The 27,543-nt window shown below is 36.3% G+C and overlaps 3 protein-coding genes, 1 long non-coding RNA gene and 1 pseudogene across 4 annotated transcripts; 2 read left to right on the top strand and 3 right to left on the bottom strand.

Annotated features, from left to right (window-relative positions):
* Positions 1–1,771: 1,771 nt before the first annotated feature.
* LOC120114176 lies at positions 1,772–7,312 on the bottom strand. The gene is made up of 8 exons (XR_005515364.1): positions 7,167–7,312; positions 6,440–6,675; positions 6,158–6,208; positions 5,929–6,026; positions 5,581–5,825; positions 4,625–5,382; positions 4,172–4,500; positions 1,772–4,010 (listed from the first exon to the last, which is right to left on the bottom strand). It is a non-coding gene; the product is annotated as an uncharacterized LOC120114176 (long non-coding RNA).
* On the top strand, positions 3,778–27,543 carry LOC120114153 (probable serine/threonine-protein kinase At1g54610). The gene is made up of 10 exons (XM_039135146.1): positions 3,778–3,788; positions 6,230–6,233; positions 22,637–23,352; positions 23,721–24,005; positions 24,253–24,570; positions 24,747–24,974; positions 25,728–25,828; positions 26,094–26,208; positions 26,377–26,832; positions 26,999–27,543. Exons 3-10 carry the CDS (start codon positions 22,942–22,944, stop codon positions 27,203–27,205), a joined length of 2,121 nt encoding a protein of 706 aa, XP_038991077.1. The 5' UTR covers positions 3,778–3,788; positions 6,230–6,233; positions 22,637–22,941; the 3' UTR covers positions 27,206–27,543.
* LOC120114169 (putative RING-H2 finger protein ATL19) lies at positions 8,592–9,104 on the top strand. Its single transcript, XM_039135162.1, has one exon. The coding sequence runs from the start codon at positions 8,592–8,594 to the stop codon at positions 9,102–9,104; it is 513 nt and encodes a 170-aa protein (XP_038991093.1).
* LOC120114090 lies at positions 9,350–12,133 on the bottom strand. Its single transcript, XM_039135102.1, has one exon. It carries the CDS (start codon positions 12,131–12,133, stop codon positions 9,350–9,352), a length of 2,784 nt encoding a protein of 927 aa, XP_038991033.1.
* LOC120114154 lies at positions 13,121–17,262 on the bottom strand (annotated as a pseudogene).

Genomic DNA, 27,543 nt, shown 5'->3' with positions numbered 1-27,543 from the left:
TTAGCAGGAATGTAAGATTACCGTGTTTGGTCAAAGGAATAAAAGATTATTGGAATGTATATTTGACCAAATTGTCCTTATTATATATTTGTATAATATTACAAATTGTAAAATATTTATATATTTTCTTTAAAAAATTAAATTCATAATATTTATATAATTTTTTTACAAAATTAAAAATATAAAAAATGTTTAATGAAAGGGTAAAAAAAATTTAACCCCTAAACTTCATATAAAATTTTAATTATAGACTTTTTTTGTAAATCTAAAATAATTTAAGGATAAATTTGTAATTTGACCTTCGTAGAATTTTTATTATTCAATGACAGAAGAAGGATATTTTTGAAAAAAAATAAAAATTTAAGGGCATTTTAGTCCAAAACGCCGGTAATGTTACAATACCTAAGGGAAGGGAGGTAATGACATTCCCGGTAATATACCCCAAAAAATCTACTATTGGTAATAAAACATTACCGGGAATGAGATTCCCAGCCAACCAAACATGGGAATGTGGGATTCCCATCCCATGGGAATCTCACATTCCTTGAACCAAACACCCCCTAAGGGTAAGGATAAGAATCCCAGAACAAAAATGCAAAAAAAATATTTGTATAAAGTAGTATGCCGTGTCACATTGTCACCCACAAATATATGATATTACTTTGACAATTCTCTGATCTTCGAGGTGGATTGATTCTATTCTTTTAAAATATATTTAAAATTTGATTTTAATTTCTCTCCTATTAGGGAGGAGCATAGGTTAAGTTTGGGTCAAGTTTTGGTTAATTTGATCTGATCTAAAAATTTTACATCCTTCACCCGACTCGTTTCGAGTTTTTAAGATAAAATTCGAATTCGATCTGACTCGATTCGAAATAATAAAAAATATTATTTTTATTCAATAAAAACATTGATTTAATTAAAAAATAATATATATAATGGTATTATTGTAATTATTCTTAAATATATAAGGTAAAATTATATTTTTTCGGGTCAGGTTGGGTCGGGTATTTTTCACCCTAAAGCCGAATCCGACCGACCCAAACATCACCTTTAAAAAACTCGACCCGATCCGATTGGATTAGGTCGGGTTGGAACCCTTCGGGTTCGGGTCCCATGCTCATCCCTAGCTCCTACTATGTTTGAAGGAACCTACATGCATACATACATATCATTCACGAATCCATAAATTTAAGAATAGGAGTCCAAAATTTTAATTTTCTTCTTTTAAAAATAATGAGTAAGCAAATTATTTATTTATTTTTATTTTTTTCTTAGCACATTAAGTTAAAATTTTAATCATTTTCTCAAAGTAACGGAGATACACTTAACATCTACTAAGGTTTGTGCATCCGCCCCTTATACATATACACGGTGAGATAATCTGGGGGAATTTACATGCATGCATGCATACGGTGAAATGATAGGGAATTGTCCTGTCCAATGAGGGATGAATCGACGGATAGAACGGTTTTTATCTAAAAATTTAAAATTTCATGTATCTTTTATTAAAAAGTTATTTTTAACGTCTAAAATTTTATAAATTTGTCCCTTCCTCAAACTTTAAATTAAAGTTCATTACCTTAACGTGAAATTATACGTCATTCCCGAGTCCAATAATAAATTAAGATGCATGAGAAGTTTGAGCCATGGAGTACATATTGTTATTAGTTTGAGATTCAATATGTAATGTAGAAAATTCAACACTACAGCGTGATGATAACAATAATAAATATAAGAGATGAGAAAAGAGTTGCAGGATATGAAGCGGCTTCAACATAATGAACACAGACTTCATGTTCAACGCACGTGCCTTGATGTTCTGGAAGATTAAACATTCTCTGAATCTTCTCCACACGAACTTTCTTTCAAAGATAAAGACTCGAGAGAACTCTCTGGATGTAATGACCTCGACATCCCCGAAAAATTATGATCTCTTAACATAATCTCTAACAGATCCATATGACTTACTAAAACTGAATCTATTAAATCTGTTAATTTATAAGTAAACTTTCGTCGGATGTCAATGCTAAGAGTCACTATAAGTTGGTTCACTCTGCTCGTTTATGTTACGCTTCATCTCTTCCGATTTTTTATCATACAATATTCGGACCCCACATTTCTTCACCATAACTCCTTGGGAGCTGCAGATGAAAATAACATGACATATAAAAGAGTAGCAACCCTAATATGTCTTTTCGGCATTGTCACTGCTTTGTTACCCTCAGCCAACTTGAAACAGTTAACAGCACAGATAGATCCATCAACCCTTGAATCGCAATCTGTTGTTGAATCTGCAACTACATACAATGAAGCACAGCCATAACTATCCATAGTTTTATGCCTGCTGGAAGCACAGGCAATGATGTTAAGCTTTTCGCAGTTAGTACTGAACAAGTAAGCTCGGAAAGCCGACTAAGGGCTGTAGGCAAGGTGATGAAATTATTATCCGAAAGTCTAGACATTTTAATGAGGACAAGCTGCAAATGTCATTAGGAATAGACCCATAATTAAGGTTGCAGTCATTTAAATTCAGTTCTTTTAAAGTACTCAAACCCGATAAGCTTAGCAGGTAGCCTCAGAGTCATAGAGTTCGGGCTAACTCTTTCTGTTGCCCTTGATATAAAAGGCCAATATGACCGCCCTCTAGATGGTGGTCCCTTGCATCCTCGAAAAGACAACCACCCCACCACCCTTCATTTTTCATATGAAAGATTTATGGCAGTTTTACTCGAGCCAAGCCTCTCCAAAGATTTTATTAGCTGCAAATTCTCTGGCAAGTTTTGAAGTTTAGAGCAGCCACAGAGATTAAGATCTTTGAGGAATTCACACCCTCCTATGCTGCTTGGGAGACTCCTAAGACTTTTACAGTTCCTTAAATTCAGAACTTTAAGCCTCCTTAGACACTTGATTGTCGGATGAAACTTCGATATTCCAGTATCTTCCAAATCAAACTTTCAAGGTTCGGGGCCATACTAAAGTCCGGTGTATTCAATATGTTTTCAGGGCCTTCGAGGTCGACCAGTTTTAACTTATGCAGAGGCTGTTGAAGAAAACAATATAAAAACGGAGAGTTGAAATGTAATCTTGGTCCTATTTTGTTCTCTGATAACCAAGGGCAAAAGATGAATGAGTTTCACAATATTCAGAGTAATCAACTACACATACAGATATAGATCATAGATGCATGAATTTGTACCCCATATGATCCAATGCAATACCTTGAACAGCTTCAGTAGCCTGAATATCAGAGTAATCAACAAGTAATAAGAAACAAATTTTATGCGTGGATAAGGGTTACGGTTCTATCTATTTACACAGACTTGCAGTGTTTTCAGATAGAACGTAGTAAGTCTGCCATGAAGAAGCATGCAATATCTAAAAATATATCATTCTCTATTTCTTCTAACCCATCAAAACTTATCTGACGTCTGCCATGAATTTCTTGTTTGGATTCCTTTTCAAGTCTTTCTATAGCGCTTCTCCATTGAGCTACATTCGATCTGTTAATGGAAGGCCATTGGCATACTCCAAACCAAGCACGCTTTCCAATCAAACCTTGTAAGTGCTGTTTGTTATCCGCGTCATCAATAACAGCAAGAACCTTCTTATGAGATAAGGTTCGACTTATGATGTCATTCCCTTCATGAACATTAAAAAAATTGAATATTTCCTCTGGAAAAATCTGGGAAAGAAGTTGTTTCTGCTAACAAACAAGTCCTTGTTTCTCCACAACTTCACGAACATCAGCCAAAAAGATTTTGTCTTCAAGATGACTTGAAATTTGGGTATAAAAATATATTGCAATAGTTGTTTTACCTAACCCATCCATGCCAGAAACCCCTATATATAATGCGAACACAATCATCTTCATTCCTTGTGTCTATTTTGGAGTGCAACTTTTCCGAACGTGATTGAACTTCAATTATGTCATTGGGAGCACTTGCGAATGTTCGACATAATTTTGTTGATACCCTTTAACGATTTCTCGAATAAACTCTGATTCGTGTCTTCAAATTCAAAACAAAAAGAAGAAGAAAAAGGAGATGAAAGAAATAACTTAATGGAAACCAGTAAAAGTTTAATAGCACAATCCTTATTAGCCAATGGCCTAATAGGTCTACCAAATAAAAGATTTCATATTAGTCAAGTGAAAGAAGAAGATGGTTACCTGTTATTCAAGTGCCATCCCTTGATGTTAGCTACTTGAGTTAAAGCAGATCACCTTAGTAAAGGCATCTCGAACTTCTCTGGTCTGTTTTCTTAAATCAGATGGATCCACACCATAGAAAATTGGGAAGACTTATGTCCATTGTCGTTTTTCTGTTGAACAATCTCGGAAAGTTCTTTCAGGCACCAACTCGAAAAAGCAAATCCGTCCGACAAAACGATTACAGAGCACCATGACTCTCGAATTGCTTTTAAGAGCGCAGGTGCTGTGGCTTCGCCTGCAGCTAAGAGAGATTCCAGAGAAGCTCTATTCCCCTTCATTATCATCATCTTGATGGTACATTGCAAAAAATAAACAATTAAGGTTTAATAATGTGACATTAATCCTTTTTAAAAATTAATGACTTGATGGTACATTTGACAATATGAAAGTGTTAAAGATTGTTCCCCTAACCTTGGTAATTCTTGACTACTACAATAAAGTGGCCTCAGCAACATGCTAAGAACAATGGGACTACTGTAATGAAAATAAACCCATCCATGTCCCAGAAGAAATGGTAGTCAATAGTAGCTTATCTCAGAACCTTGTATGATAGAACTAAGAAATTGACCTGAACATTGGCACAAATAGACCACCGTTTAAAGCCACGGTTGATTCTCGAATGATTGAAGCAGAAAACCAAAGGCACGGGGGCATTAGAATACGTTTATTCTAGCGACTCCAGAACGAACCACTGGGATGACGACCAAAACCATTGGAATCATTATGTTTATCCTTATGTCTAAAACTTTTCTTCCTAGAATCTTCTCTTTCTTTGTGATTGTTTCTTCATCCCATAACTTTCTTAGATCACCATTTTCTTTTACTTTCTTCTTTCGGTGTCTTTCTTTGGAAGAGGACTTTCTTTTCCTCCCAGAGGATTGAGCACTAACATCTCCAGTGTTTCCATCGCCTCGAGGCAGTGGTTCTTCATCGTCTAATTGCCAATTGCATAAAATTTCCTGCTGCTCTCCGTGAATTGTTTTTAAAGGCTCTCCGGCACCAGGAAGCAAGCTATTAAAAGTGACATCCCCACTAGGTCCTCCTTTGCGCTCAAGTAAAACTGGATCCGGTCTAATTATGGTACCAAGAATGCTTCTATTCGGGCCCAGAGACAAAATGGTCTTCGGATTAGTAAGGGTAGAAGGGGCCATACCGAAAGCCGACTTAATCTGCAAGACAATACACAACATTCTCACTACGAGTATGCCAGTAGGAGCCAAAACTTCAACTCATCTTCGATAGAAGGTAAAATGAAGCCGTCTAAGTTATACCACCAGACAAATACTTGTTTATCACGTAAAAACGGAATATTAATTATGCATTTGGATAAAAGGGGAAGAGGACAGACATGGCTGTAAGGTTTCAACCTTAAAACACAGTGAACTAGAAAGATAAAAATTGTTAAACTGGATATAGTTGAATGAGTTCTTCCCGATGTCATCGTCTGGTGTCTGTTTGTCATAAGGAATAAATTAATAAAAAAAATTAAACAAAAACACACAAACAAGCATAGCTTGGCAGTCAAAGGAAGCATGAATAAAAAGTAGCCAAAATCAAGCCCCCCTGTGGGTCTTCAATGGAGATGAGAAATGGTCGTCCTTCTTTTGAAAACCTAAAGGAGAGTAAAACCAAAAAGCAGGATACACCATTTTAGTCGCCAGTACTTGAGGATGGAAAGTAATAAATTCAGTATGAAGGAAGATTTTTCATTTTACCCTCTTCTATTCTTTAAAAAGAAAGTGCCTCTATCTTTGCAAGACAGACCAACATCCACAGTGTTCAATTTTTGACCATAAAAATCAAAGAAATGTACCTGATTTCGAAAAGAAAAACATTTATAAGAGTTTCCCGTCAACTTGTCTTTTTTGTTCTCTTTTATCACAAAAGGCTCAGAATAAAAGGAGGAGAATAAAGGTTTAGTTTCTCTGCACACATTACACATACCAAGAGCATCCCCAAGTTATGTTCCAGATAAGCTTGAGTTTCACGCAGATTCTGAAGCACAAAAAGGCATAGATAGGTTAGACAACACAAATAAAACAGGAGCAAAAAAGGGTGCTGGAATCCAAGGCCTTATCAAAATCTGAAAATTTTCGCTGCATGTATTTTGTTATTCTAGTAAAATTCTTAAAGCACATGGAATGATTTCATGGGTTCCAGGCAGAAGCAAATGTACATCTTCTAGTTGGTCATACTGAAAAATTTTAACACGCGAATTTTGCTTACCTGCAACATGGCTATGATCATTGCAAGGAGGGCATATGAACCTATTCCGCCAGAATACACCTGCATAGTTTCAAAAACATTGAAAATCAAGCAGAGGAATGACTATTTTTTCCCGAAGAAAAATAACAGTGCTTTAAATAAAGACAAACTCAAACCTCATTCAGGCCTCTCTGCTGTAAAAATACTTTCAAGATCAAACACAAAGGTCGTGATTGAGGCCATTTTTGTATTGCTCCCTAAGAGAAAACACATAAGCAGAACTCTAAATTTAGAAAAATACAAAGGGAAAAAATATAGGAAAAGTCTTAAGTTATGTAACATACCAAAATTATCTAAGGCAGAGCTTTAATTAATCACAGGAAAAAAAATAAAAGTCCAAATTTAGTGGAACATGTGGTAGTCACTAGTCGGACCAAAATGATTTACATAAACTTTAATCAAAGAATCCAGAAGTAGACACAGTAAACAAAAGAAAAGTAAGCAATAATTCCCTTCAGTGAACATAAATCTAGCAGACAATCAAACCCAATACAACCTTTGAGTAAAGTTTCAGCCAAAAATGAAGCTCGACTGAAAAGAAATCCTAAAATGAAAAAGTTGATGGTCCAACATAACTGACCTCATCTGAGAAGAAAAGGGATTAAAATAACTATATCTAAAGCACCACTATAAAAAACTAACACAAATGAAACACCAGAACACAGGAAGGTCGGTAATTGCAACAAACCTTGATAAACTCAGCAGCTTTTGGTCCATTATCCACATCAAAGCTGCAATATTTAACACCCAATTAAATATTAAACTGTGAGACAACTGCCAAATAAAGCATGAAACATAGTCTTTCAATTGCCACTTCAAACCAAGATGGTGATAAAGAACGTTCTTTGGTGAACTTATCACTTATGCTAAATGTCTAGGAACCTAAACATGTCTCCACCCTCATCAAATTCCAAGTGTCCCACCGAATATTGTCAATCAAGAAAATAAGAATCCAAATCAAGTGAATTTTTTGCATGCTTACATAAAAAATGATGACAGATTTCTAGTTCTTGGTTTCTCGACAACCTCATCTTCTTCAAATAAAATAAAATAACTGTTATAGTTCCAGTAGAAAAGAGAGTTATCGAGAGAAAGGTTTCAGAGAAGAGTAAGGAATTCAGGGAATAGAGAATTCATTCATTCATTTCATAAGGAAAATGCCTCAACATACAAGTTTTATTTAGTTACAATCGTAATAAGAATCTAAGGATGCCAGGTGGTTGTCCTTTGCTAACTAACTCTATCTTTCTTCTGTAGTTATTGGGCTTCAGGATCTGGGCTGATCCAACTCTATCGGTTCAGCTGATAAGAATCACCTGCCTTTCTGATAAAATTCCCAATTCAGCTCCTTCAATCCTTAACCCTTGCCCTTCAACTCCCAATTCTTCTTCGTTTCCTCGTCTCCCTTCTTCTCCTACTGTGACAATAACGTTCGGTGAACTATTTTTCCTCAGTGATTACTAATATTCAAATACAAAGTTTTCTATGGACTCTCCAAATACACGGACCTCCCAATTTCATGGATCTCAAAAGAAAACTGTCACCGTATTAAATTGTAATCGAGGTTATGACAACGGTATTATATTTGTGGATGTTGCGGACGTTACGATATGATTTATTTTTAAAAGATAATTACGTTTTTATGCTGTAGATGCAGTTTGCGATCTCACCGTAGCCTTGAAAAATATTATGATATTGTGAAAACAAATTTGGCCTATGATATCATATGATGATTAAAGATGATAGATGATCAAGGATGGTAGATAAAAAATAATAAATAAAGAAAAGGACAATGGGAGAAAGAGAGAAACGTATCTTGTTGGGGCTGCATGCAAGGCATAGTTGAACAAGAAAGGTTAACCTTGTGGTTCATATTTATAGATAGTTCTTATCAAACACCTGTTCTGACTTTTCTCAGTTAAAAAACGTAGCAATTTCCATAATCAAATTCCTAAAATTGGAATCTCGTACAAACAATTTAACTAATGTTCTTCTGTTTTCCTTTCACTACATTCATAACTCTGCTTTTTTATTACAGCAATCTTTGTTACTGGTTTTTTTAAAAAGCAATTCTCAAGGGGGGAAAAAGGATTTATGAAGATGATTACTTGAAATGCATTCATTAAATTTACCTCTTATAATATCTTCTCTTGCGGCCCTTGGCATTGCCGTTGTTTTATTATCCTGCGTTGTTGGAGCCTGCATCATTGCTACATCGATCGTCTTCTTGTTCGATTACATCGTCTGCGAATGTCTCAGTTGGCCGATCTTCGGGAAGTTGTTTTTCGGTATGATAAGAAGAGGGATACATAGAGTCCGGACCGTGACTTACCGTGCGATAATCGTTCACTATTTGCAACCGTTGGATACGGTGGAAGGTTCACCTGAGAGAATTCATTGCAGGCAAGTGTTGAGGAAGCGGGCCTTGGAGAAGCTATTGCCTCCGACAGTTTATGGGGTCGATAAATATCCGACGGAATCCAAAGACTGCCCGATTTGCTTGGATGAATATATGGTTGGTGAACCGTGCAGGGTTTTTCCTGGCTGTAACCACATGTTTCATTCGAGGTGCATTGATCATTGGCTCAGGAATCATGTAACATGCTCTGTGTGTAGATGTATTTAATATGCATAAACATTGCATGTATTGGTCATTAATTGTTCAGAGAAATGGGAGTTTAAAACCATTTTTCTTTTTGAAATTTTTTCATATATTCGAATACATGCATCGATACGAATACCAGTTTCGGTATACATTACTGTTTATATTACATTAGGATCAGAAACTAAACAACAGACCAGTTTACGGAATTATTTCGGAAACAGAAAGCGAAACATCTCCATGGCAAGTAGTAGTAACAAATGCTGTCTCTAGGTACTATGTTTCAATGGAGCTTGCTCCTCTGAATCCACTGGAAGTTCATCATATGTGACCGATCCCCGGAACCGCTTCGGAAGGAAACAACGACAGCCGAGGCGCTGTTGTAAGTATATGATTGCAGCAAAGAACAGGCCCAACATAGGAATAATGTAGTCCCAAGCAGTTGAGTAGTAATCTGCAGTAGGATTTGCATAAATGTATGAGTCGGCCATATCAATATAGTTGTTTGCCCTGTAGAGATCATATCCATGGGGAACCAGGCGGACGAGTGTGAATCCGATATAGAAGAATCGAGAAAGAGCCGGTTCTTTCGAGTTCAGGAACATGTTGAAGACGATTTGCGGGAAAAGAAAGGCATCAAGGATCAAACCAGCATATGCTCTAGATCCTCCCAAAATGGCCTGCTCTATGTAGGACGACGAATGCTGCTGCCTTGTGGCACCGATGATTAAACCTCCAGCTATGTATACCGGAAAGCATAAGTAGAGCCCCCTTTTTTCAGCAATCCACAAGGCCTTGTTCTTTTCTTCGGAACATCTAGCGGTCCATGAGAGCATCAGAAGACGGATATGCAGCAGAAAAGCCACCATTGTCACGGCTCTAATGATCACCTCGTTCACCTCTAGCCATATTCCGCTTCTCATCCAGACTGATCGTTCGCTGTCTTGATCGAACATCGCTTCAAGATTTAGAACCAAAGGGATTAAGTATCCGAGGGCTAGAATAACAAGCATGAGAAGTGAAACCGAAGGACAAACTCCAGGGTGCCTCCTCATATGAATGATTTGAAGTACTACGAAGACAATAGCAAGAGTGTTGGATATGACAGACATGACCATCTCGAAATCCATTCTCCAAATCGATTCTGCTGCCCAACTGCTATAATAAGCTCTTCCTGAAAACTCCAAAGGTTCGAAGTGCAGATGATCGGTTTTCTCACGAGTGCTCTTGATGATTCCCTTGATTTTGCTTCCTTTCCGGTCTGAGTTCAATGGAGGAAAATGGACATCTACGACGATACCACAGTCCGTTGATTTGTTGTGTAACCCCAAATGTCTGCAGCCAACCATGCACAGATTACCTGTATCAAGATCATAAAATCCTTCAGCAGAAATACGGATCTCCAAATATCCATTTGAAGATTGGTTAAACGGATCTAGGCCGGGAAACAATTCCGAACGAGATAGGTCGATTCTCATCGCATAGCTGATATTAAGCAAGCTGACACCAGCATCAGAACTTTTAGGCCTTGAGCTTGAAGATGGTATTAGAAAGGGAAACATCTGATGAGGCTGATCCCCGACCGCAAGAGGACTCGACGAACCCCATCCAATTCTTCCTTTAGGACCTTTGATTGTCATACTAAAAGCCATGTCTGCAGAATAACCATCCGGGTACTGTCTACTGCTGTTCCCATTGATACTCTTCTTTGGACATGACTTCTTCACTTGGTCAGTTTCCATGTATTCATACTTCAAACCTTGAAGCTGAATTCTCCCCCTGTTATTTTTGGTGTCACGGAACACGATACGATCGAAGAAACCGGATTCATTCCTAGCCTTCTCACTCCAAATTTCACCTACAAGAGTACTTGTGTTTCTGATAGACAAGATTGCAGGGAATCTTAAGCTCAACCTTGTGCTGCAGTCTCCAACATGAGACTTCTCCAATGAGCTGCTCGACGCATCCTCGATTCGACAAGCAACGATACAAAGACGATTCCGCTTTGAATCCCAAGATCCTTCTCCAATCAATGAAGTACTGAAATTGGAAGATCCAGAATACCTCATATAGGTATTATCATCAGGAAATTCTATCAGAAACCTCAAGCTTAGCACATCATCCGAGCACTGAATCATGCTCAAATACATCAACCGGGGCGAATATCCAAGGTCGTCACCAAGGGGACTGCAACTCTTTGATGAACCACAACCGCTCGAATACTCAAGTTCGAAAGCATTATCTTGAACGGAGAACATATCACAGACATGTCTAGTCCTTGATAAGCTGAGAGATGACTTCCCTGGGACATCAGTTCCACCAGGACAACCTTGATTAAAGTTTTTCGAAACCTTGGTGTATCTGTAGCTTCCTTGAGGAAACATCAACATCGATATTGGATCGAAATAATTTGGATTATCAGCAGGATACAAGCTATCCATGGTTCCAGTGATTAATGTATTGATATCACTTGTATTTTTAACGTTGTTCAACTTGAGAACAGCTCTAAGATGAAGCACTTCACCTTCCTTGGAGTAAATATAACCCAATCCCACCATGCAAAGCTTCCCGGTCGTTCTAGACCAGAAGCCATGGAAATCGAAGTCCAGAGTTCCACGAGCACTCGAATCACTCGAATACGAATAGGGGTATCTCCCATGATTGGAGAAACTCTGTTCGTAGTAGTACGAGCTTTGGAAGATCAGGTTTCCTTCCACCTTGAAGACATCCTTGACACGAGTCGTATAAACATGGTGAGTCTCGAAAACGAGTACTTTCGACACCGGTGGATAATAATACCGATCAGAGCTACGATTCAGGACATTATCGCCGCCGCTGTAGTAACCGTTTTGGCGTCCAGGAAACGGTAAGGTATGAAACTCCTCATCAATTGCTTCCGAGTCAGGAACAACCGAACCACAGTGACTGCCATAACCGAACTCAGTCGCAGTGCCATGGACTATATTAAGACACATGAAAAACATGATGATAGACAGCAAGGAAGCGCGGAAAAACAAAAGCTTTGTTGAAGTAGAGAATATGGAACAATCCATAATAACAAACAAGGCTTGATTTTTTCTTTTTCAGACAAGAAGATTGTGATGAAGAAGTTACCGCAAATTGCGAAATGGGATGAAATATATATAATTCTAAGCTCCCACTTGATGTGCTGAAGGTGGTGGTCCATGCAATTGCATGAGAAACTTCCAATTACATCCTTTTCTTTGGCACCAAAAAGACTTTTGGGATCTTACATGAATCATATCCGTTAAGTGCTTACTGTGCCTAGTCTTTAGATGGATGAAACCATTGAAACATGTTGAGGTCATTAAAAATCATTGAAAAAATGATGCATTTTTGTGGACTTTGTAATGATTCTTGGTCTTTGGTAAACTAGAAAGACAAAACATAAATGGGACCTGTCCTGCCCTATCACGCGGTGAGGCAAGTTTACCCAGTCTTCCCTCTTGCCATATCTCAAACATACAATTAAATTTTAGCCCCGTCTTGGGTTTGATTTGAAGACTTATGCTGAAGTTGACTTGATTTTGGGAGGGCAGAAAATTTCGACCATGCTTTCAGTCTGTAAAAGAAACCATTATTTACTCTATATGACATCATCGTTCTACAAAAATCAACATCGATTGCTTTTGTCCCTCATTCCCGAACATATGAAGTAAAAGGAAAATGTTTACACCATCATATAAGCCATTTTAGAAAAGCAAATTCCTAAGATTCAAACCCCAAACTCACTTCAATTAATTCCATCCAAAATAGCTTTAAAGATGTAGTTTTTAAATTTAAACTTCAATTTTTATAATTTAATATCATTTTCATATAAATTATAGAACTTTAATTTTAATTAAGTTCACCTTATATGCTTTCTTCAACTGGCATGCATTGAACATCCCGGCTTAAATAAACTCGGTTCAACCGCCTAGAACGTATATATAATTCTTATATTATCAAAAATTAATATGCTAAGCTCAAACTGTAACAGATTGAAAATACTGAAAAGAACCGATACCCCCATCTATATATGCATCAATTTACAACGTCAGAGACCATGTGAGCATCCTATGAAGAAAAGTATAGGGACACTGCTCAATTCAATTCTAAATTACTTGCTAATAACTCTATTTAAACAGGCTATGCATATTTATAAATGAAACCCTTCCTAATCCAGTTTCAAAATTTTAGTTTTAAGAAGTAGCTCACAATACCGAAACCTTGTGAACTAGACTATGTGGACTTTTGGGGACAGTAAGGAATTTCTCACAATCCTTTACTCCGATTGTCGTAAATTCTTTCACGAGCATATTTACACATCCTGCAACAGACGCCTTAAACTTACTTGAGCAGCTCTTGTCACCTTCATCGACATCTTGAACACCGCCTTTTGCCAGGCAACCTACCTGAGCACCATCCATATATGCTTTACATGCTACAAGAATATCCTGTGCACGACGGTGGAAATGACCCACAACGAAATCCTCAAAATGCTGCAGCCAATCATGGATTTATTATTATCTTAAGCAAAAAGAAAATAAATAGGTAATTTATATTATACATTCCAAAACGTCCCTAAAATCTCGTGGACATTAATGCCTTTATGCAAGTTTACACTACTGAAAACATTAAAAAAATTCCTTCAGCTAACCTTTGGCGGCCTCCTCATTGAATAGACCATTGTTTTCAGAGACAAAATGAATGTATCCTCATTGTATTGTCGGGACAATTGTGCACCTTGTTTTGTGCCTTTATGGCGAGCCCAACCAGGCTCGTTAAAGTATGGATCCTGATTCAAGATTAGAGCCTGAATAGATACCAGAACTTGGAGCATGGTAGACATACCAGGTATCCACTTCTCATTCTTATTACCGGACCAAGTGTTAAGAAGACTAAGGCATACTTTTCCACAAGCATACAAATTTGGATTGAGTCGAAGTCCACCAGAGTGGTAGTAAACATGCTGCAAAGCAATTCCTTCTAATCAGACCAAAAATATGATCATATATGATACAATCAAATTTATAAACAACAATTACATACTGGTGGGACTTTAGGATAGCTAGCAGGGAATAAAACATCAAAGAAGAAGAGACCATCATGGTAAGGAGTTCCCTCTGCTCCTATAATCACAGCCCTTAAGAGATCCATCCTTTGATTCATACACCCTAACAAAAATAGTATCTGTTGAAACAGTAATTAAGCAACAATATTATTTATACATTCCATCAGTAAAAGGGTAATTGTCACACGTAAAGTGGAAGATCTCAGCTGTTATCAACTTAATGCGCACTTTGAGTCATAATTCAATCTTGCAGTATTCCACTAAACGATGGTATTTATTTAGAAGGGGCGACAAAAGAAAGAACAAGTTATGTAAATAAAAACTCCCTCAGAGAAGAATAAAACACTTAAAACTCACCTGGTAAATCCTTCTCAAGAATTCTCCACTCCTCCTGAATCTTCTTTGCCCAGTTCTTTGGTGGCTGCCACAAAGAGAAGTGACAAAAACAAAGTTTACTGGTTGAAAACATAAGAACATAACTATAAAATAGGGAAGACCATGATAAATCTTTGAAAGCTACTCACCTGCTTTGTTGAAGATCCACTGGAAGCATAGTGATGGTCCACAAAATCTTCAACAGTATCAAACTGTTTAAAAAGTTGGAACTTACTGAAGATTTCTTCTTCATTTACATTTCTCTGGTTTTTTATACGTTCCACTTCTTGAGGGGTAATGTAAGCACCATCTACAGGGTCATGAAAACTTGAATAGATATTATGCTTACTGGGATTATATTTTGGTTTCATTTGGGGCAGCCACCAAGACTTGGATGGTTCCGCAATCATATTGTGATTTAATGCCTCTATAGGTGGAGGAACATTTGGAAACATCAAACTACTCGTACTAATTTGATTCTTTATAGACGAACTAAAGTGATCCCAGTAAGTTTGGATTTACTGCATGAGGGAGCATCAATGGATCAGTGTGGCTCCCATTACTACCGCTAGTTGAACTACTGACCTGGTAAGACTGGAATGAATTCCAAACTGGAAGATTTTGATTACTCAATTTCTGTTGTGAAGTAGCTGACTTCTTACTTTGTGAACCTTGCGAAGCTGAAAAGGTTGAAGGAACACCTGCTCCAGGAGAATGACTTGAAGGATCCGGTAGGGTCAGGAAACTTGAACTACCAACTGAAGCTGGCTTCTTGTTCATATGAGCGGACTCTGACAACCAAGATGAATGAGATTGGTCATTCCCGGTAAGACTTGATTGAGTGTTTGCATGAGAAATATTATTTTTACTCTGTGAAAAGTCTGGAAACCAAGGGACGGATGCCTCTACTCCAGCAGGAATATCAAAATTATCAAAATGTGCTTGCAACATGGCATACTCGTCAACATCCATATGATCACCAAGGTAATAGTTCTCAAAGTAATCATCATCATAGGCCAAATCACAATCTAGGTTATATACATTGTGTGATCCTTGGGTAGAATTCTTAGAAGGTTCAACATTGTTTATTGAACAAGGAGGTTTGGCCACAAAATCCTGTAGAGAAATAGGGAAACAGTAAACAACAAAATAATAGGTACAAACCCATGTTATAATTGATGTTATGCATAGTCAACAGTAACTATGGCAATAAAATCCAATCTCTCATATACCTCAGCTTGAATAGCACTATAGACACCAGGGCTACCTTTTACTGCCTTCCCTTTGTTCCTTACATCAACCATGTCATCAAGGATCACTATATCACTTGAATCTTCATCCTTATCGACATCAATTATTTCATGAATAACAACCTAGCAAGACATGAAACAGAAATTTTCTAGTAAACCATAATGAAGATTTTTCTAAAAAGTAGCAAGATTGATTGAGCAACCAGTTAAAACACATAACTTGATGAAGAATGAAAGGCTTCACTAAACATGCACTTGTCTCTATTTCTATAAAGGAAGCTAGTATGATATACAAGATGTTTCTCGGTAGAGTTCTTTTCCAGCATTCTATCCAATCTATGGCAATGATCAAATAAAAAATGACTGCCTGGTGTGCTCACTTCCACACTTCAATAGAACACAGATCATGTCATGTCATTAAACTGTTACCAAGCTATTAACAAACATTTTCAGTTTTAGAAATGAGCAATTACAGATTTTAGCACCTATTTAATTGCTTTAGTACTATCTTCTACTAAACATGAAATGAAGCCATTTTTATACCCCACCAACAAACAGCAATTCTCTATTAATTGCATAACATGGCTATAAAACACCACAATCCACACCAAAAGGAAGACGAATATTCAATGCCCCCATTTGACACTATTAGTAGTTAATCTACCAAAGGGTCTGATAAACGGTACCCAAAAAAGGGTTGGAGTGCATGGATAAACAAGAGTTCAACTGAGAACATATGCTCGTTAATCATCATCTACTTTACCGAGAACTATTACAAGGTCAAAGTCTGCTTATTTAAAATCCCTGACAGACTGATAGCGTAAAAGAAAGAACCCATCGTCCTCCCAAACTGTCCATTCCGGCCCCATGCCAGCAATGGCGCCATAAAAAATAAGGCGAGGACATCTAACAGCCACAACAATTGCCACAACTCCTATTATTATCCCCAAGACCACAGCTTCAGCACTAACAAAATTTGGTAACTTTAAACTGTTATGATGGGGAAAACGCAGTCCCAAGCCCCAGTAAGTGAAACCATACGCTTTCGTTGTAGAAATTCAAAGTTCACTCCTTTAAACCCTAAAAAGAATCAATACTAAATAATCCCGAAAATCCACAATAAACCGATCATTCAAAATTACATTAACAAAAGTGACAACCAAACGTTCACTGTATTTAATCTAATTCATAACACCCAAAAAAATAATTTTTTCAGGAAAACGATCAAAACAAGCGACAAGAACCATTTTTAAAAGAAGAAAGAAGAAAATTTCGACCTGTTTTTTCTTGTTAGACCTAAAAGAGCTAGGAACCGGAGGGGGGATCTCGATCACTTCGGGGTCCATTAAGAAAATGGAATTCGGAGTCGTAGAAGCCAATCGTTTCCTATTTGGGCAGTGAGAAAGTGGGGAGAGAGAGAGAGAGAGAGAGAGAGCAAGAAAAGTCATCAAAGAAAACCGCAAAAGACACTCAAATTCTATTTCCTTTTAATCTTAAAAACTACAATAAAAATTAATATTTTAAAAGTACTTGGGATTTCGCGTGCTAAAAGAGTCTCGCCGAGTCGAAGACGACTGTGGCAGCGGCTCCATAGACGACTTTAGTGGAGAGAACAAAAGAGATCGGTTCGTCTGGCTCTATGGCTTAGCGCCGAGACTTGTGAGTAAATTACATATATAATCAACTCCTTTTTATTAGAATTACTATTTTGCCATATTTGGTTTAAAAGGGTTTTTCGCTTACGTGGCAGGAATTGTAACGACAGTAGGAAGTTTCAGTGTGTAATTGGATATAGAAGATCAAAGGCCAGAGCTACCCAGTGTAAGACAGTGTAAGAGTTTGACTGAAACCTTGACTATATATTTGATTTTCAATCGTTCGATAAGGTTTGCCCTGACTCATGTGCGGATAAGATTCCGACAAGTGTACTTAATTTTGGAGGTACACGTGGAGATGAATAATGGAGATTAATATAATAATATCTTTTCGGCCGAATAAGAATAACTCTTTCGATCCGGGCCGGGTTTTATGCAACTCATTCTATCCTTTAATGGTTTATTTATAATTAGGGGTGTTCAAATAATCGAACTACTTCGGTTAACTAATCGAACCGAATTAGTTCGGTTAATTTGGTTCGGTTATCGAATTAGTTCGGTCGATTAACGGTTAAGAAAATTTTTAGAATTCGATTAACGGTTAATTCGGTTCAAAATCGGTTAATTAATCGAAATTAAATTTTAAATATTAAATATAATATATATAACATATGGGCTTAGTCCAAACCATTTAAAACTCAATTAATAATTTAAGATCCAATAACTTTTAAACCTAAATCAATATTAATTAATTAAAATTTTATATAAAATTTTTATTTTATAATTATATATTATTTAAATTAATTGTAAACTGTTTTTTTAATTAAAAAATATTAAATATATTATATATATAACATATAGGCTCAGCCCAAACCATTTAAAACCTAATTAATAATTTAAGATCAATAACTTTTAAACCTAAATCAATATTAATTAATTAAAAAATTTATCTGAAATTTTTATTTTATAATTATATATTATTTAAATTAATTATAAATTTTCTTTTAATTAAAAACATTTAATTTTTATATAAATTAAAAAAATTTAAAAAATTTCGGTTAATTCGAAAAGTAATCGAATTAACCGAAATTTATTCGGTCCGGTTAATATTTTCGAAAAAAAAAAAGTTCGGTTCAATTAACGGTTAAAGAAAAAAACCCGGTTATGGTTAATTCGGTTTGGTTCGGTTTTAAACGAATGAACAACCCTATTTATAATTAAAATTGTACATTAAATTTAATTTTATCTTAAATCATTTTTTAAAAATAATTTACTATTTATTTGTATTATCTTTAATAATGTTATCCAATGTTGGAATAAAATTCATAATTATGGGTATATATTTATAATGCATATTATTATCATAATACATGACATAAATTAAGTGATCAATTGTGTTATAAAGTCATAAGGTATCAGAAGTGTCATGGAAATAAAAGTGTAAATACTATTAAAATTGGTTATAAGTACAAACAATTAATGATTCTTAAATCAGCCATATAAAGGGTTATGATCCCCAATAAATAAATTATCTCGTATTTTATCCTACCCATCAGAGAGTTTATACCGAAGATGATTATCTTCTTGGAAGATCACAATCGAAGAAAGATTTTAGGGTTTCAACCTATCAATTAATTTAGATACACTTATTCAATTAATTCATGTACGCTTTCGCATATAATATTTATTTTTATGATTTAACATGATTAAATCCTAAATAATTTTTCATTTTTATTATGGTTTGGTTCTAATATGTGATAAACAGATAATGTTCTCAAAATTAACTTTGGATTTGTAGTTATATACCGTCTAATTCCATATTTATATATATAATTTTTTACAGAGAATTTAAATAAAATTATCATGTTGAACTATACATGTTTTACTTTTAATAATTTTAGAAAACATATATATATATCATTATAATTTACTTTTTTTAATAGATATAGTTAGAATTTTAAATATAAATACAAAATGATTTAATATATTTTAATAATTTTAAAATTTTAGGATAATTTCACATTAAAAAATAAAATAAAAATCGAGAGAAAGATTAATACTATAAGCAAGCATATGAATAATCTACCTTTTGGAAAAAAAAAGGAGAAATGATATGGGCACGAGCGGACGATAGCAGGCAAACCCGAAAGCCCGTCCACCTTTATCAAACGATTCCTTCCCACTCCGGCCCCGATTTTTCTCGAGAGGCGTGTTCTTCTTTGGAACACGCACTCTTCGATGTATAAATTCGTTCTCTAACATAAAGTCGTATAAAATCGTAAGTCGATCCGTATTCAGGTCTACATAAACCAATCACAGCACCATTGCCCTTTGCTCTCCTCGTCTATAAATGCAATCCATGCTCATGCTGCAGAAGCATAACAATCTAGCCAACACCTTTAGTCTCTAAAAAACCATCAACCAAACACTCTCAAATCAACCATGTCGGACAAGTGCGGCAACTGCGACCGCGCTGACAAGAGCCAGTGCGTGTAAGTAATCGAACAATCATCGATCCGATCCATAAACTTGCCATCATTTATCATTGAAATTAAAGGGGTTTTTTATGGCTTTTTTGTGCGTACAGGAAGCAAGGAAGGTTCATACTGGGTTAGCTTCGTGTGGGGGTGTGATCCGAGACCATGAGGGAGGGAGTGTGGAGAATGGGATTTAAGAAATTTCTTGGGATCTGCTCGATTCTAGAAGCAGAACAGTGGGGAGTCTATGTGGGTCTCTATTGCGCTTGGAATAGCGAAAGGTGCAGGACCGAACAATGTTGAAACTCAATTGTGTCGTTATCCTCCTGCTGACATTCTTTGAATGTTGCACGAGGACATGGGTTAAATGGTTTGCTGTTTTGGTTATGGCTAGCCGGTTTTGCTCGGCTTTGGGGACTTGTGTCTTTGTGTTTTGTTGTTGCCTCGTATTATTACCTCGTGTACTCTTTTTCTCGAATTAGGTTTAGGAAATTTTTTAACGAGGTCATGATAATTAAACCCCTTTTATTATAAAAAAAATGGAGACATGGTAATACAGATGCCAAGACAGTGGACCAATCTCAAGCAGTCCTTTGAGTTCCAAAATGGGCCCCAAGTGTTTGCTCATTTGTCTCAAATCTCAATGGAAGAACACATGGTCTTAAATTTTCCATATGCATGGCCATATAAATAATATATTTAGATTATGTTTAGTTTGTACTTGAATTGAATTTAATTTAGGGTAAATTACTTGTTTAGTATTTAAACTATTAGTTTTAATATTTAAGTTTTTTAATTTTTTAAAATCATATCTATCGTTTAGTTTTTGTTTCATTTTAGTACAATGTCGTTAAAAACTTAACGGACGGATTCATCAACTGTCGCAACTACAATCGTAGGCAGTCGCATCTATCGGCCGATGAAGCCCAAACTTTTCAGCCTACACATTTTCAACCCCTAAACGTGATTACAGCCTCCATTTCACCCAAAAATATCTTAATCTCCCAAGATCGACGATAAACTTTTCGACTTCTTCATCCTTTGATCTCTGTCATTAATCATCTGATGGGCTTGAAACTGAACTATGTTAGTCGACTCGTCATTCTCTCGTGGTCCACCATTCGAATTTATCGTCCGTCTACTGGAGCTATGCCCTATCAACCCATCCGTTAAGTTTTTAACGAGTGATACTAAAATAAAAAAATTAAATGTTAAGTATGATTTTAAAAAATTGAAAGTTTATGTATTAAAATATACAAAAACTGATAGTTGAGATACTAAATGCGTAATTTTTTAAAATAAATCACTGTATGAGCACATGACTTTGCATTGGATCCAACCTGAGTGATCCTATCAACGAATTTTTTTATATGATATTTTTGTTAATTTCTTCACCATCGATTGATTAATTGAATAACTTAAATTAAATTCCATAAAATATATATTATAATCATAAATTTTTTAATCAATTTTTTTATTTAATCTATATTATTTATTTACAAGACTTGTTATCTTATTAGATCAATTGATAATTTAGTATATATGAATAAATATTTTCATTCGAATTATTATTAGTTTTTTTTTTTGGTAAATTGAACTCCAAAAGTCCACCTAAAATTAGGTTAAGATGAGGGAAACGATACACAAATGTCAATTTCAAGTGTGATTATGTGATTAAAAAAGTAATTATTGACAAAATAATGATATAATTAGAAATTGATTAGGAAAAGTGGGACCCAAAAAATTGAGATTTGTAAGGGTACAAGTCAAATTAGATGGTAATGTGTCTCACCTAAGACCAAACAGTAGTTATTTATGAAGTAAGCTGATAAAACTAACGAAAAGCCAAAGCCACCTTTCTTGTCTCAACTGTTATTTGTTGCTGTCTTAGTCTGAAGTAGTTTCAACGTTTCCCCACTCCCACTTAGGGCGAGTGAAACGTACCCTTAGCCTTTTGTCTTGTTTAGCGTTTTAAATTATTAGTGCAGACAAGTTATACTTCTTGAGGTGGCAATAAAAAAGGTTGAGTCAATGTGTATGAGATTGTTTTGAAAAAGTAATTATGTTCCTGTAGAGAGAATCCGTGTTAGTTGATAGCAGGTGTGCTCAATAGAGGTCGAGGGAGGCCAGGAGTCGAGAACTTGCTATGCAGGAACGGGACTTGCAGTTGTCTTCTTATCAAAAACATACTGACGGTGACGGAAGAGGGATCTCTTTGAAGCGCGTGGAGTCGTAAAACACATCAAGAGTTGTCTTTTTACACTGGGTTCACAAACCCTAATCCATTAAAAATGAAAGTGAAAGAAAATAAATACTAAAATAGATGTAGTTAAATTATTGTTATTCTCGATAAATTATTGATCTCCAGTTCCAGCTCAAATATCATTGATTTCTCCTTCCGTACAATCGACCAAAAAGAAGAAGAAGAAGAAAAAAAAAACATTTCTATCTCATAATATGTAAAAAAAAAAGCTTTACTTTTCTTGCTACCTTTAGATCCATTTCTCTCTCTCTCCATTTTTTTCTTGCAAACCCTGGATCACTTAACTCTCTCTAGGGTTTTCTCAGTTTCAAACTCTTTTGGTTGCAAAGGTGATTTTTATCTTCTTCTTAAAGGTACTTGGAAAAGGTGAGAACTTAGCTTTTAGGTAGTTTAAAATTGTGGGTTTTGAAAATTTCATTGGATAAGGAGAGTTAGAAGAAAATTTGACTGTATTAAGAGGTGTCATTTTCTAGGGTGGTATTTGGGTTTGCATTAGTTAGAAGAAAATTTGAGTGTATTAAGTATGTATATAATATTTGGTTTTTAGTGAAGCCTAGCTTTATTGGTTTCTATTTCTAGAAGCACAGATTCTTGATTATTTCCCTTTGGTAGAATGCTGGTGCAGAAATGGAATTTTTTTAAAAAACATTTGAATTTGGATGGAATATTGGGATTTCTGTTTTTAGTTGAGTTTCTAAGCTTTTTGAATGTGATGGGAATGGATGAGGGGGATAATGCTTCGAAAATGATAAGATTTTTGAAGAACTGAAGGATATTTAGTGACTGTAAGAACTGAAGAAGGTTTCGTTGAAGGGTGGATTTGGTGTATGATGGGTTGCATATGTTGCAAACCTTCTGCAATTGAAGATAGCAAGGAGAGTCCTAGAGAGAGGCCTTCGAGTAAAGCCTCCTCAGAAGTTAGGGCACCAAGGGCCACTTCTTCTAGGAGGGAGGGAGCTTATAGAGCAAAGGATCGGTCTGATAACAATGAAGTGCGGACAATGTTAATTGATAAACAAGTGAATGGTTCGGTACAGTTGCATGGTGAGAATTTGGACCGGAAGAGGGAGAAGAAGGAGTATGTTGTTACTCAACACCCCGGGATGGGTAGTCTCCCGAAAGCTACAGAAGGTGAGCAGCTGGCAGCAGGGTGGCCTGCTTGGTTGGCTTCTGTGGCAGGAGAAGCAATCAGAGGATGGGTGCCACGACGTGCTGACTCATTTGAGAAGCTGGATAAAGTAATTATGCTCTTACTTAAACTTATCTCTTTGTTTGGGGTGCTGTTCATTATGTATGCTTGGTCCATATGCAGCAAATATGATTGATAATTTCCTTGTTTAACCAATCAGTTAAAGTAGTTCCTTTTTAATCTTCACGTTGCTTGCCAATATTCACCTTTGTACTATTATAGCTCCCTTTAAGTCCTGTGATATACCTTTATTCAACATGAAGGCATCTTAATATTTCATTCATCTCCACTGACATACCCTTTCTATCGGTGACTTCTGGATGTGTTGTTTTGATGATGAAACTTTAGGTAGGATTTTGTAATTCATTCTGTTTTCTTGATTCGCATCTGTTACGCGGACTTATATTTTCTATGCAGATTGGCCAGGGGACTTATAGTAATGTTTATAGGGCTCGGGATTTAGATCAGAAAAAACTTGTTGCTCTGAAGAAAGTAAGATTCGATAACCTTGAACCGGAGAGTGTTCGGTTTATGGCAAGGGAAATTCACATGCTACGTAGACTTGACCATCCAAATGTTATAAAGCTGGAAGGTCTGGTTACCTCAAGGATATCTTGCAGCTTGTACCTTGTTTTTGAATATATGGAACATGATTTGGCTGGTCTTGCTTCACATCCGGGTCTGAAGTTTTCAGAGCCACAGGTGTGTCAGATTGTTTTTCCCTTTGTATTTTTCTCACCTGCAATTTGATATCTTCCAAAATTTACTTGTTTGTAAGTAATAACTGTGGTCTAGACTAATGATGTTTCCTATAAGAGATCTTCCATACATTGTGGTCCGGTGATTTTCCCCCTTTAAATTGCATTCTTAAGAAGTTGAGAATTTTCTGCAAACTAGAAATTTATACTTGGCATCTATGGGGTATTCTTATGTTCTATTTATTGAACAGGTTAAGTGCTACATGCACCAACTTTTGCGTGGTCTTGAACATTGTCACAGCCATGGTGTCCTACACCGTGACATAAAAGGTTCGAATCTTCTAATTGACAACAATGGCACCTTGAAGATTGCAGATTTTGGTCTGGCAAGTTTTTATGATCCCCATCAAAGTCAGCCCCTGACAAGCCGTGTTGTAACTCTTTGGTATAGACCACCAGAGCTTCTACTTGGTGCCACTTACTATGGTACTGCCGTGGATTTATGGAGTACAGGTTGCATACTTGCTGAGTTATACGCTGGCAAGCCTATTATGCCTGGAAGAACTGAGGTGTGCTGTTGTTATTCAATGAGAGTTTTCCTGATAAGTACTAAGTGTTTTAAGAAGAAAGTTTAGTGTAATGGTAGATGCATAACAATTGTTTTAGTGATAGGATGTGTCGTATGTTGTCTTTAGAGCTTCAGAATTAAATGAATGAGTGAGGTCCATGTCTTTCTGCTTTATAGGTGGAACAGTTGCATAAAATTTTCAAACTTTGTGGCTCACCTTCTGAAGACTATTGGAGAAAATCAAAGTTGCCTCATGCTACAATTTTTAAGCCTCAACAGCCTTATAGACGCTGTGTTGCTGAATCATTTAAGGAATTTCCTGCACCGGCATTAGCGCTCATGGAAACCTTACTTTCCATTGATCCTGCTGATCGCGAATCTGCAGCTTCTGCTCTCAAGAGTGAGGTATGTTTTTGAGAAAATATGTTCTATTATATTTCAGGCAACTATAATCCATGCATGTCTGCAAGCGTCTTCCTCTCCTTTCAAGGGGATGGTACCACAGAGTGAATATTAATAATGAAGGATTTTTTTTTCCATATGACTTGTTAGCAAGATGACATGATATCAACACTTATATTTAGCTCCTTTTCCTTTTCCTTTTCGATTCTCTATTTTCTATTAAGAAAATTTTCACTGCTGCTAAAAGTAGGAAACACGATTTTTGGAGGCTAGGCCGCTAGGCTACATTCTAATACCTAAAGACAAGTTGCTCATATTATTAGTTTGACAATTGGACCAAAACATTTTTCTAATCCATTTCATTCCTTTAGGATAAATTATAGTGATGCTTATGGGCATACTTGCAATATGCCAAGCATTTTGTCATGGTCATTAAAGAATTTATGCCCGAGTTTAGATATGGACCTTGAATGCTAAAACTATTGGTTCATGTCATCATCTGGCTCATGTTCAAGCCCCTGCTGTCTTAAGAGCAAGAACAGCGCTTTATTACTATTTCATTTTCGTCACTATGACTCCAGAAAGTTTAATCTGGAAAGCATTCTTTAGAATGGTAGTCTTGTGCACGCAAATTTGTGAAGTTAGTACATGCTTCTTTTTGTCCTCAATCATTTTGTTTTACTTGTCATAATTTTTAAAAATTTATATATATACAGCATCCAATTTCCTCGACTTGTTTTTACTTGTGGTTTTCAGTTCTTTACCACGAATCCACTTCCCTGTGATCCTTCAAGCTTGCCCAAGTATCCTCCTAGCAAGGAGTTAGATGCAAAAATGAGGGATGAGGAAGCAAGAAGGTGAATATTCTATAAGTACAATAAGAACTTGACCTTATTTATTTTAGAAATTTCCGAGATGCTTGTGCAATATGGAAAATCCCATGCTTCCGAAGGAAAAAACTTGTGATTGCATTTTATTCCAGCAAGCAAAAACTTGATATCTGTTTTTACAGGATGAGCTGCTCGTATCTTCTTGTTCTGCCACTGCTGTCTTAATGGCCTGAAATCTTTAGTGCTTGGAATAGGTGCTAAACTGATAATAAAATACTTTTTCTATTGTCAGACAAGGAGCAGCAGGAACCCAAGGTCAGAGACCCGACCATTACAGTAGAGCAACAAGAGAGTCTCGAGCCATGCCAGCACCTGATGCCAATGCTGAACTAGTCTTGTCAATGCAGGTAACTTAAGATTTGGTTAATAGTTGCCATTTCATCTCTTTTTGCTCTAACATGTTTGGTGATGGCTTAGGTAGGGTACGCATCAAAGATTTCTACTTATAATTTAATATATAGCGGAAAACATGTTTGCGATTTCATCTCTTTAGAAATATTACTTTGACATTCCAGAAAAGGCAAGGTCAACCCAATTCTAAGAGTCGGAGTGAGAAGTTTAATCCTCATCCCGAAGAAGTTGCCTCAGGTTTTCCTATAGATCCACCTCGACCATCACAAGCAGTAGAATCAAATGCAGATGTACAGGGGAATCGTCACAAGAGAGCCTCCCATTCGGGGCCACTGGCTCACCGAGCTTCATGGGAAAAGTATGGAAAAAACCTCGATGATGCTCAAAAATCTTCTACAGGGGCTGACTTGTCAATGATGCCAGGCTTAGTGGCTGCAAGAAGTAATCTTATATCTGAAGACCCCAGAGAGAGAACCAGTTCTTCGCAACCAGAAGCTCCAAAAGTATTTGCAAGATTTCCTGGTTCCTTTAAGGAGGCATCAGAAGCCTTCCAACAGGATCCTAAACATAATATGCAACAGAAAGAAGATGGAAGAAATAACATCAAAGATCCAGTTCTGGTAAGCAGTGAACCTGTTTTTTGCTGACGATTGTTTCTTACTGTCAAAACTGTGTAAAAACTAGCCTTGTTGATTTTTTGGGGGTCAAGTATGGTTTTCTGTTGGTTGGTATAACTCATTCATTTCAAGTATCTAATGCATTCTTCTCAATGATGTTTGTTTCCAGATTGGTTATGGCTCAAAAGGTCACAAAATTCACTATTCTGGTCCATTATTAGTTCCATCAGGTAACATGGATCAGATGCTCAAGGACCATGATCGTCAAATTCAAGAAGCTGTTCGACGAGCACGCCTGGATAAGGCAAAGATGAAAAAGGTTCCGTTAGAAGGCAATCAAATATCAACCAATTCATTATTCGTTTCTGGTCTTTGAGCTAAACTTCATGAACATCAAATCAGGATGAACATTGTCAAGATGATGGCAGGAAATAATTTGGCTGCCGATTTGCTTCTGAAATATGAACCAAAGTCTTCTTTTCTTTCTTGTATAGCTCAATCCTTATAGGAAGATTGCTAGTGAGGCATATGTAGTTAAGCTTATAGCTGACTTAGAGATCTTTTTCTGTGATTAAACATGCGCATTTCTTTACCACTCTACAACTGTAATCTGCTAAGATATAACCCATTCCTGTAGATCTGCCAAAGGTTAAATGCAGTGATCTTTAGATTATTTAATGTAATGAAACAAGCATAATCTAGCTTGTTTATCAA

The sequence above is a fragment of the Hibiscus syriacus genome, unplaced genomic scaffold (genome assembly GCF_006381635.1).
Source record: "Hibiscus syriacus cultivar Baekdansim isolate YM2019G1 unplaced genomic scaffold, ASM638163v2 tig00110220_pilon, whole genome shotgun sequence".
Lineage (NCBI taxonomy): Eukaryota > Viridiplantae > Streptophyta > Magnoliopsida > Malvales > Malvaceae > Hibiscus > Hibiscus syriacus.
The sequence above is the reverse complement of the archived record's forward strand: the minus strand, read 5'-3'. Positions and strand labels throughout refer to the sequence as shown.

Excerpts from the sequence above, each read along its gene's own strand:
- LOC120114153 (XM_039135146.1), top strand. The coding sequence starts at position 22,942 with ATGATGGGTTGCATATGTTGCAAACCTTCTGCAATTGAAGATAGCAAG. Across the intron at positions 23,353-23,720 it reads CATTTGAGAAGCTGGATAAA|ATTGGCCAGGGGACTTATAG; the intron begins GTAATTATGCTC and ends TTTTCTATGCAG. Across the intron at positions 25,829-26,093 it reads AGGGATGAGGAAGCAAGAAG|ACAAGGAGCAGCAGGAACCC; the intron begins GTGAATATTCTA and ends TTCTATTGTCAG.
- LOC120114090 (XM_039135102.1), bottom strand. The coding sequence starts at position 12,133 with ATGGATTGTTCCATATTCTCTACTTCAACAAAGCTTTTGTTTTTCCGC.
- LOC120114169 (XM_039135162.1), top strand. The coding sequence starts at position 8,592 with ATGCATTCATTAAATTTACCTCTTATAATATCTTCTCTTGCGGCCCTT.